The sequence below is a fragment of the Berghia stephanieae genome, chromosome 4 (genome assembly GCF_034508935.2).
Source record: "Berghia stephanieae isolate SIO BIC M18660-M18661 chromosome 4, UCSD_Bste_1.3, whole genome shotgun sequence".
NCBI classification, from domain to species: Eukaryota; Metazoa; Mollusca; class Gastropoda; order Nudibranchia; family Aeolidiidae; genus Berghia; species Berghia stephanieae.
The window spans coordinates 88,253,175-88,264,352 of NC_088363.1; the positions used below are offsets into that span (position 1 = coordinate 88,253,175).

Here is an 11,178-nt window from a genome sequence, read left to right on the forward strand (position 1 = left end):
TAATATCACCTAACAGGTTTCTTTCTCATCCTACATGTTAAGTGTTGCTGTTGGCTGGGGATACCTTTGAGCACATTTAGTGGATATTGCGCTATTAAATGCCCAATTATTTATTTTAGGCTACGATGTGTTTTTTTTAAAGGCTTATCCAGGTATTTTTAAGTGACCCCATTTCAACTGATATTCAAAGATTTCCCGCTTTTTGTTGATTTTAGTACAAAAGAGATATTTATTAATCACAACATATATTTTGTTGTTTGAACAAAAATTAATGTTCCTTTATTGCATATGTCTGAACTTTAGAGTGAAGCACCAAAACATTTAAATTCTTTATCATGGAATATATCTCGTTTCAATTTTCTATTTCTATCAGGAAAAAACTCCATCTCAATCAGAAAACGATGAACTGTCAGGAGTTGGAGATGACAAAAGGTTTGTATAACATCTTGGCGGTATAAAACGAGAAATATGAATGCTTTAACTCTCTCATAGCTGCAAATGAATAAGAAAGTCCTTTCAGTAGAAGTGAAAATCAAAATCCATTACTCAGAATAAAATTCTAGTGAAACAACAATATTTCCTAAACTTTGGCTTTCAAGCTGATGCGTAAATCCTTTTTTTTTTTTCCCAATGACTGTTTTTTTGAAAATGACAAATTTGTATATTTCATGTAACAAACAACAACTGTCATCTGCTCTTGTGTGCTTTGGGAGAAATTCAATTCCTCTTTTCTGGTCATGTCATCATTAAAAACGAATTATAGGTTACTGGAATGATCATGACTTTTCACTCCTAATGGACTCGTGTGTTTGTGTGTGTGTGTGTGTGTGAAGGGGGTTGTTGGATACTTTCATGTCCCTTGTTATAACACCATCTGTTATAATGTGCAGTATTGGTAATTATTAATTTCTTTATTTATACACCATTTAAATACCTATGGTATTGGTTGTAATGCCTATACCATTCAAATTTGAGCAACTAAAAGCAATATTTTGTAATTCTTAAATTATGCACTGGCCACTTAACATAAGGCCTTGGAGCCTATGTCAATACTTAGTGCCGCAAAGTGCTTTCCACCACATCAAATAAAACTCATTCATCCAATCACTGCCGAGTGGACACAAGGGCCTACTCTACACGTTTAAAAGATTACACTACCGTGACAGTTATTGACAAGTTATTCGCCTGAGTTAGTTTGTCAGATGGAGGAGGGAAAATAAATTAGCAAAGGGAACTCATGGAACCATTCACTTCCTACACCAATGAATAGAACATTAAAAGTGGAGATTTAATTTCAACAGATAAGGACAATAAAATAATTATAAATTTCATGTAGTCTTTGGTATAGTAGTAATTCTTCATGACCATTTTTTGTTGTTGTTGTTCTGTATCTTCTCAGCGATCAAGATGGTGATGATGGATTTTCATGGTGATTGTTCCTAGATGTCGATTGCGGAAATTATATAACAAGAGCTACATCCAAATTTTTTACTGATGACTGAGGATCCAATTAGCCTTTTCCATCTTTGAGTTTGAGACCATTCAACCAGATGACCGAAAGACATCAACTTGAAATTGCAATACAATTCGATATTTGTTTAATCCAAACAACACTGTGGAATTCAATGGTTATAAATGGATAAAACACTAGAGTTAAACACTTTAGACATAAAACATCTTTTAGAATAGTATTAGTATGTATTTTTATAATCATTTTCTGAAGAATAGATTAAAACCTCTTTATTTCATAAATTTTTTTGAAAACGAGACTACACATTTTTGCTCACAAATGGGCAGAAATCAAACCATATTAAAGAATCTTTGAAATAGGAATCTGAAGGTGTATATGAATAAGTAACTAACAAAGTAGAAAATAACAATACAAGAATAGGCATCCCAAAAAATCTGCTTGCCTTGGCAAAGGACCAACCCTTGTAGTTATAAGGTTATTTTTCTTACTGTTATGATTGCCAGTTCCATGCACTTCTTTTCAGATTTTTATCTCACACCAATGCCAGTCTTTAAAACTCTTATGAGGGTTTGACTATGATGTGACTGTCATAGCTAATCTTTAACAAACTATTCCCCCGCCAAATGAATCCAGTAATAAAATAAGGATATATATCTACTCCTTTAAAAGTCGACCGGCTGTAAATTTTGTGTAAATAAGATATTTATTTATAAGTCAAAGTACTTTTGCTAAATATATCAATATTATATAGCACATATTGTAGTTATAAGTTAAGAATTGACTGACTTACAATGATTGTAAATATAAAGACTAGGAGGATCCTTTAAATTCTCTTTTTTTTCCTCCAAAATATGAATTTTATTGCTGGACATTATAGCGAGTAGTAAAATGCAACTGTAAATAAATTATGTCTTTGACTTTCCAAAGTTTCTGTGATATCATTGAAAAATATGTCTGGTCAAAGGTAACCATATTTTTGTACGGTTTAGTTCTGACATCACTATCTTCTAAACATAATGTGTAATCTCAACGAGCTTTTAATTTGAAATAAATTAATTATAAAGTTAAACCCATTTTCAAAATCAAGTATATTCCAAGACCAAAGTCTGATAACCTCATCGGTAGTGAAGAAAAAATGAGAAAGAATTAAAATATTTTGCTTGTTTATCTGTTGTAAGGTCGAGATAGTCAATTGGCAATATCTACTCAAGCCTCAATTTTTACATTTCATTCCCTGAGAAAGACTATTACCCTCAATTTATTCACGGGATTGCCAATTCAGGATGTAAAAATTTACTGAACTTTTACACAAGCGCGTTGACCAACCCCTGTCTGAGCGCTGAACTCCAGTAAAATGATATTACGTACCTAATTTTTTCAGTTTAGCAGGTGATTGAAAAATATACTGAATTACCTAAATATATGGAGAATTGGGAATCTTGTATTCACTCGAACGTTTCTCTATATCTATATTCCTCATGGCTGGTGAGGTCTTGAGGAAATCTATGATGATGCCACCCAAAAGGACTGAATTATTTCATTTTAAATATCTTGTCAAAAGAGGCCTTTAGTCAGTAAGCCTTGTTAACTTTAACTTTAATGTATTTTATTCATATTCAATAAAAAAAGTATTGTCCAAAAAAGATTAAAATTGGAAGTGGTCTTTTTAGTATTAATGTGTTTTGTTTGTTTGTTTTTAAGGGTTTTACAGCGCTTGCAACACATTTAGGTTATATCAGCGCCAGTAAAAAGGAAGAAAATGGGATAGTAAAAAGTTCTAGAATTACAATTAAAGCACCCAAGAGAAAGGAAGACAAAAGGGGAACTGAGAACAAATAGGGATCAGATGCAGACTCCAAGAACAAACCATCAATGTACTTAGTTTGAGATCACCTATAAGTCTTATCAGGACACAAGCACAAAATCCAACAAAGAGGAATACACTCAAATGCTTACATTATACATTAAAAATAACAATAATACATAACAGAGAGATGATTTACAAGGAAAAAAATATAATCTCCCAAAACAATAACTATGCATTTGACTGTTTCCCTCCCAGCCAGGACTCAGGCCAGGGCCAGGACAAAACCAAGTAATCTCATTCAAAGACAAAGACAGAAAGCAAGTTGGAAAACAGATATAGGGGATAGAAGACACAGCAAGTACCTCCCTGCCCACTATGAGAGGTCAGGAACCCCACCCAGTATTAATGTGTCGTTTTGTAGTCCCATAGTCTGTCTGGCATGGAGGTTTTTTGCTAAATAAAATCCAAAATTTTGCAAGCAAAAAAAACAACAAAATTTGCAAAAAATTTGCGATTAATTTTCAGAAAAACTGACAATAAGTTCATGAAAGAGAAAAGCGTTGTGGGCCTGAGTAATTGGTAGAGACAGATTAACTAAAAAATTATCATTACAAAAAGCTAATAAGATTTTAAAAATTCCTCCCCAAAGAAGCCGTTGCAGGCATGCCTACCCTCAATCTCAAATTTCAGGGACATTCTATGGATAGAACTAGAACCTCACATTCCAGGAACAATACCGCTTGTGTCCATATCACATCGTCCCGCATTCAATTCCCACTTGTGTCCACTTCCCATAGTCCCGGGTTCACTCCCCAGTGGTGTCCTCCTATAGCCTCAGGTCTACTCCCCATAGGAATCCATATGCCCTGGTTCCACGATCACTCCGCAGTGGTGTCTGCATCTCATAGCCTAAAGTTCATTTCCCACTTGTGTTCTTCACCTCCCATAATCCTGGGTTCATTCCCCACCAGAGTCCACCTCCCATAGTTCCAGGTTCACTCCCAACAGGAGTCATATCCTGTGGTTCCATGACCACTCCCCGGTGATGTCCACCTCCCAGATTCACTAACCAATGGTGTCGTTATCCCAAAGTTACAAGTTTACTCCTCTCATGTGTCCATACCTCACAGTCCTGGCTTTGTTTGTTTTTGTTTTTAAGGGTTTTACGGCGCTAGCAACACATTAAGGTCATATCAGCGCCAGTGAAAAGGAAGAAAATGGGAAAATAAAAAGTTCTAGAATTACAATAGTCTTCAACAGTTGTACTGTCACTTCCTTCCTAATGACGTATGGTAACTTAGTAACACTGGCTCTAAACTATCGGAACAATGGCTGACGCCGGATGAAATATTTCCCCGGCGAGCTTAAACGCGTATCCAGAGGTAAAAAACCCCATCAATTTGATCATGTATTGACTTTTACACATTCTGATCACAAGGCATATGAAAAGGGAATGAAAAGTTCTAGCCAGCATGAAGAATAAAAAGTAATGATTTTCTTTGTTTAGAACCAAGATGGCCGCCGTTGCCGGGCGCGTGACATCAGACTATTGAATCCAATTAAAGCACCCAAGAAAAGTCCTGGCTTTACTCTCCGCTGGTTTCAACACCCAGTCCCAGGTTTACTCCTCACTTGTGTGTCTATCCCATATTTACTCCCTACTAATGTCCACCTTACATAGTTCGGGTTCACTGTTGCTGCAATCCACCTCACATTATTGTGGGTGTCTATCTCAAAAAGTGGGTGCATTTCTCTCTTGTCCACTCCCAACTTATGTCTACATCTTACAGTCCCCAGTTCACTCCTCACCTGTGGCACCAGCCCATAGTCCCAGGTTTACTCCCCACTGATGATCACATCCAAAAGTCCTGGGTTTACTCTCCACTGGTCATTATATCTTATAGTCCAGTGTGCACCCAGGTTCACTTCCCACGTGTCTACATTCCATCTTCTCCTCAAGTTCATTCCCCACTACTATCTACAACCCAGGGCCACAAGGTTTCCTCCCCTCAATATTACAACCCATTATCCTGGGATGATTTATAAGGAAAAAAATATAATCTCCCAAAACTATAACTATAATATGTATTTGACTGCTTCCCTCCCAGCCAAGGACGGCCAGGGTCATGACAAAAACAAGTAATCTCATTCCAAGACAAAGACAGAAAGCAATTGGAAAACAGACACAGGGTGATAGAAGACGCAGTAAGTACCTCCCTGACCACTATGGGAGGTCAGGATCCCCACCCAGTGTTCTTAGTTTGAGAACACCTGAAAGTCTCATCCATACACAAGCACAGAATCCCACTAAGAGGAATACACCCAAATGTTTACAAACCATGTTATATTCAAAGCAAAAAATATATGGGTACATAGCAGACAGATGATTTGCAAGTAAAAATGTACCATCTCCCTAAAACTATCACTATACAATTCTGTTTCCCTCCCTGTCAAGGAACATGCCAAACATATTTTAAAAGTAACAAACAAGCAAACTGAGTTACAATTAAATCAAAAATTTATTGTCTAATCATTCAGTTTCATCCTTTTCATATTCAGCAACTATGTGTCCACTAAAAAAAATCTGTATATCACAGCACACAGTCAAAAGTTTGTCATTGCCAGTCATCCAGTTTCAATGAAGAATCATCCTTCCATTCGTCAAACCATTCATTCAATCTATTATGTTCCTTTCCATCCACATTCATCTCTGTCACTTCCTACTCAGCTCTAGTTTGGGGTTGAACTGCAAAGAAAGATGAAAAAGTCAATAGAATTAAACATTAGAGTAGAACTTAATATCGTATTTGTGCATATTTACCATTTTATCACTCAAAAAATAGGCTTTACAGTAGGTACTCCAAAACGATGGAAAATGTGCCAATAGCAGTGAAAATTACCAACGTCACAACTCAAAATCTTCAAAGGAACCTACGACACATTTTAATTAAATATATAAAAACAAACATCGCTTTTTAGTCTTCATTTTGAATGTGATTTCATGTTTGTGATCGTCTATTTTGTTTGAAGAGACGTTAAGCGAGGAAAGGGGGTCGACACTAAAATGCAGTGATGAAAATTTATGGATTTCAAGGGTGGTCATCTTCAAAATCTTATGTCTTGATGATGGTCGATTGTAACGAGCTATAAATAATCTTATTATTGTTTGCAGATAGCTTTTTATTCTAAAATTGGGTTTGGAGTGCCTATTCACAGGGGATTCAAAGAGTTCAACAAAGGAACTGATGGGCATTTCTCCTTCCATCTGAGGACATCACATTATATGAGCTAAGAGAGTGATTCGGAATGTTCACACACATTAAGTTTCCACATCACCCTCATACTATAGGCAGAGAAGACAAGTGATACATTCACATGTGCAAATTATAATTTCAATTAAAAAAAACGATCTGAAAACGATGAAACAGTATAAAACTGTAAAATGAAATACTTAAAACACATAATTTGTTGAATTCATCAAAGGAGATTCTCAGTCTATTATAACTAAATTTTCAAAATTTGTTGACAGTTTAATAATCCCTTTTCAAATTTGATGAAATGTCACCTAATCTGCATGTCATCTACTGCAATGAAAAGAACCTTAAATAGGTAATACGGCACACAACCTGTAGGTACCCGGTTTGACACATCTTTCACACTGAGTGGCCTCAAGCAAGATACTTCTTCATCTTCCAGTGACTCAGAGAGGTGAAAAACAAAACAAAACAAGAACAAACAAACCAGTTGTAATTCAGGAATGATTTAAATTGTTATTCAAATATGATAAATTTGTTGGTGACACTGTACTTTAAAAGATCAAAATAACATCCACAGTTGCTTCTGTTCTGCTCTGTTGACCAAAAACGAACAATATTGAGGGAAAACAAACAAACAAAAAAAAACACCCATCTAATTCTCTTTGATATATCCTGATTGGAATGAACACAAGATAACATTGGATCAATAAACTCAATGTGTCTGCTTAATGTTTTTTAAAATCGTAAATGCATGTGGCGACTCAAGATTAATTGTCTTCGAAAAAAAAAATTTAAAACCAAGAACCCGAATAATCATGATATAACAAAACAATGAAATTGAACAAGAATAAAACAATGAAAAAAAACATGAATAAGAAAGCTGATGGTTGTTTTACACTATTTTCTTTTATCAAAACTTATCAGAGTTCCATACAACTGGCTGTAATCATTTAAAAAAATAAAATTTTTAAACACAAAAATAAAGCACTAACTATATTATCTACTATCAGTTTCGTAAACAGCCGATAAAAATTCTATGCCACCATTTCTATTTTAAATAAAATGCTGACCTTCATCAGTTTTGAAAAACTATTCAAAGAACTTTATATTATATGATTCTTGCAATGGGGGCAAAGTTTGGCTCTCAAGAAAAGACAGAGATAACTCAGGATTCACATTTTAAATTTCTGATTTGTATTTTTTTTTCTTTTAGAAAATCCAGTTTGACATCACAGAATAATAATAAACATTCAGCAATTGCTTCACCCAAGGAATATAATGATAACAATGGTAACTAGTAGTTACTGCGGGGAATGGAACAGATTCCCCTTTATAATCACCTCAGTTGGTTAAATTGCTCAAGCAGTAATATAGCAAGACTGGAAAATTCTTCACTAAATAAAGCTTGTAAATGCTGAAAAACTAGTTTAGTAACATCCCTATCACTGCTAGGAGAACAAAATAATTTTTAATTCTCATTTCACTAGTCAGATCCATACAATTCACGGAACTACATAGATGAACTAGAATTAAATTTTTCAGTAACACTTAGCTGCTCCTTTACAAACCAGATCATCTAGGCAGGGCAATGTATGTGAAATGGAAAGTCAAAATGAACTTAAGTCAAACCTTAAACGAAAACCTAATAAAAAGATGAAATTGAATCACAATGAAACCATGAGCAATTTCATGTATAAAAATCAAATGACACACTAACACTAACATGCAAAACTATATTTTTGGAACAAACATAACGAAACTGAAGTACTACACTTCTCTGCAGGAAAAAAAACCGAAAAAAAACCCCCAAAATATCAAAATTATTTCACTTTTCTAAAATTTGTTACACTAAGAATCATAAAATCAGAAATACAGTAAGACCCCTTTATACTACCATATTTGGGATCAGGGTTGGAGGTATAACAAACAAAAGATAAGACTCACTGTCAGAGCTATAGCTGTAGCTCTGGGGAGGGGCTGCAAGAACTCAGAATTAACCTTACTAAGGAAAGGAATTAGGTTAGAAGTTCAACTTAAACAGTTTATTAATAGTAACACAGTTGTGTGACTCAATTTTCAGACTGTACAATGTCTATCATGAGTCTATATTCATCATAAAGTTTTCTCCAGGTTCAATGTGATGTTTTTAAAATCTTTTTTTTTTTTGCTCAAAAGCCCTTTCAAATGTCTAACGATAAAGTTATCCATTATATACTGTATTTGCCATTTTACTGGTAGATGGTGAAATAATGATAGACTCTTCACATAAAAAAAATAATCTTTTGTAGGCAAAAAAGCTGGTAATAAGCTGAGTTTAAGTTACACTGAGGTCTTACTGTATATATTCTGATAAAATAAATAAAAAATCTAATACATGCATTTAACTATTTTTTCCTCCGTCAAGAAGAAAAAATGCATGCCTGAAATCATTTTTTTAAAAAGTATGACACTGTCTCTAACTACTCCACACAGCATTCATTACTATGCAATTAGAAACATGAAGTAATGATTGTTATATAATAAATATCTTAAGATGATATTAACAATCCACACAGCATTCATTACTATGCAATTAGAAACATGAAGTAATGATTGTTATATAATAAATATCTTAAGAAGATATTAACAATGTAAAGATAGATCAAAATCTGTCAATGCGTTTTCAAGAAAATGCTCAACTGCATGCCTCACCTATTGCTTTGGATTATCTGAGGATAAGACCGCATTATCATAAACGTACCAGTAGTACAAATATTATATATATATATACACACACACACAAAATATGACTATTGTCCAGTTACTAAAAACACACAAAGTTGTTGGAATCCTTGCTATTCTTAGACGACTGTCACTGTTAACTTTTAAACAGAATTGATTCAATAATCTAAAAAAAAAATGTAGACACAAAATTTAAACAAAAAGTAGCCTATGGATCATCCCCGACTGTATACTCAGTGGTTCCCACCCCTAAAAGCACAATTAGCGATATGATACCCCTTTTCAGAATAAAAAGATTGTCAAGTTTTGCTCTGAGAACGTTTGATCCATCATGCATGTCCTAATTGCCAGTATTATTTTGTATCAATTAAAAAAATTATGAAAACCAGCAAAAGAAATGGAAAAAATGGCTTCTACATTTTAAAAAAACGAACTTCACACTTAATTAAATAAATTCCCATGAAACGAGTTACTGACATTAAACCTTTATATATATATATATATTCTTTTTAATGGTGTCATATCAATTTTAGGAAAAAATCGATAATCTTTTACTGTGAAACGCATTTCCCCCCCCCCCCCCCCCCCCCCCATAATTTAAAAAGAATAACACAAAAGTCTTGACCTCACCTGTTTTCACAATCTTTCCACCTTCCCATTTAGAGGTCTTGATAAAACAGTCATCCCTGTTGACCACAGCTGCCTTGTGTACATCCTTCAAGGCTTGTCTGACAGCTTTTGCGCAGATGGACGAGTAGTTAATGTAGCTGAAAGTTGAAATGTGATCATAAGAGAGAGAGAGAGAGAGAGAGAGAGAGAGAGAGAGAGAGAGAGAGAGAGAGAGAGAGAGAGAGAGAGAGAGAGAGAGAGAGCAGAGTTGTATGTATAGGTTGTAATAGGCAGTTTAGTGAGCAGCAGCAGTGGCAGTCAAATTGTGACCCAACTCGCCCATAGGAAAGTTGTGACTGAAAATTGCCGTTAAAGATGCATAGTTGTTTCAGTGAGATATTGGGCGTGAATCCAAAAGTGATATAACAAATTGTTTCTCGATTTTTTAATTATGTAGAATTTGCATCATATTATGATTATGTATAATGTGTTATTTTGAAAATGTTATCTTCCTTTAATGTGAAAGCATTGTCCTTGATAAGATGAACACTTTGGTATATAATCTGTTAACAAGAACTCAATATTGACTGTTTTAACCATTTAAAAATTAACGGCACACGATTTCGGTCACAATTTTTCAATGGTAATTTTGGGGTAAAAATTTGTTATTTCAGACTTTGAACTGCCATAACTACATTTCTAATATGAAGATAGAAACAAAATTCAAACTGTTTTGTAATCAGTGTTGCCAGCTCTTTCATTTGACATTGGTTTCAAGAATGTGAGTTACATTAAGAACTTTTCAGAGTGAAAAGAGAGAGTGTGTGGGGGGGCTTCTTCAAACATCTTGTGTATGTGCGAGAGAGAGAGAGAGAGAGAGAGAGAGAGAGAGAGAGAGAGAGAGAGAGAGAGAGAGAGAGAGAGAGAGAGAGATAGACAGGCTGATAGATAGAGAGAGAGTGATATATATATATAGAGGGAGAGAGAGAGAGAGAGAGAGAGAGAGAGAGAGAGAGAGAGAGAGAGAGAGAGAGAGAGAGAGAGAGAGAGAGAGAGAGCAATCTCAGTCTCAGCTCAGATTCTATCTAGACAAGTGAGTCAACACAAAATTGAATATTTGAGGCCGGGTGGGCCATTGTAAAAAAGTTAAATTACTTCAAGCCAACTTGTCTCCAAAAGGCAGTCATTTTGAATGGTAATGCAATTCAGACCAAGGGAGTGGGTGAAAAAAGATGAACAAATACAGAGGGCACCTTCGTTGCCAAAGAACAAACTGAAAGGGACGACAGAGACCGGAAAAGGAAACGAGTTCA

The 11,178-nt window shown here is 34.8% G+C and overlaps 2 protein-coding genes across 3 annotated transcripts in view; one reads left to right on the forward strand and one right to left on the reverse strand.

The window, feature by feature from the left end:
• LOC144971500 (centriole and centriolar satellite protein OFD1-like) overlaps positions 1–3,114 on the forward strand; it is a 28,252-nt gene extending 25,138 nt beyond the window's left edge. The window contains exons 28-29 of the mRNA XM_078912466.1: positions 374–432; positions 1,400–3,114. Coding sequence (XP_078768592.1) covers positions 374–432; positions 1,400–1,433 — 93 coding nt within the window. The 3' untranslated portion in view covers positions 1,434–3,114. The remainder of the gene's footprint in view (positions 1–373; positions 433–1,399) is intronic.
• Positions 3,115–5,780: 2,666 nt separating this feature from the next.
• Positions 5,781–11,176, reverse strand: LOC144971502 (ATP synthase F(1) complex subunit epsilon, mitochondrial-like). 2 transcript variants are annotated; one of them, XM_078912471.1, is made up of 4 exons: positions 11,021–11,176; positions 9,887–10,023; positions 9,227–9,243; positions 5,781–6,024 (listed from the first exon to the last, which is right to left on the reverse strand). In XM_078912471.1, exons 1-3 carry the CDS (start codon positions 11,050–11,052, stop codon positions 9,227–9,229), a joined length of 186 nt encoding a protein of 61 aa, XP_078768597.1. In that variant the 5' UTR covers positions 11,053–11,176; the 3' UTR covers positions 5,781–6,024. The 2 variants fall into 2 exon arrangements, with proteins under 2 accessions (XP_078768597.1, XP_078768595.1); XM_078912469.1 differs by lacking the exon at positions 9,227–9,243.
• Positions 11,177–11,178: the final 2 nt, after the last annotated feature.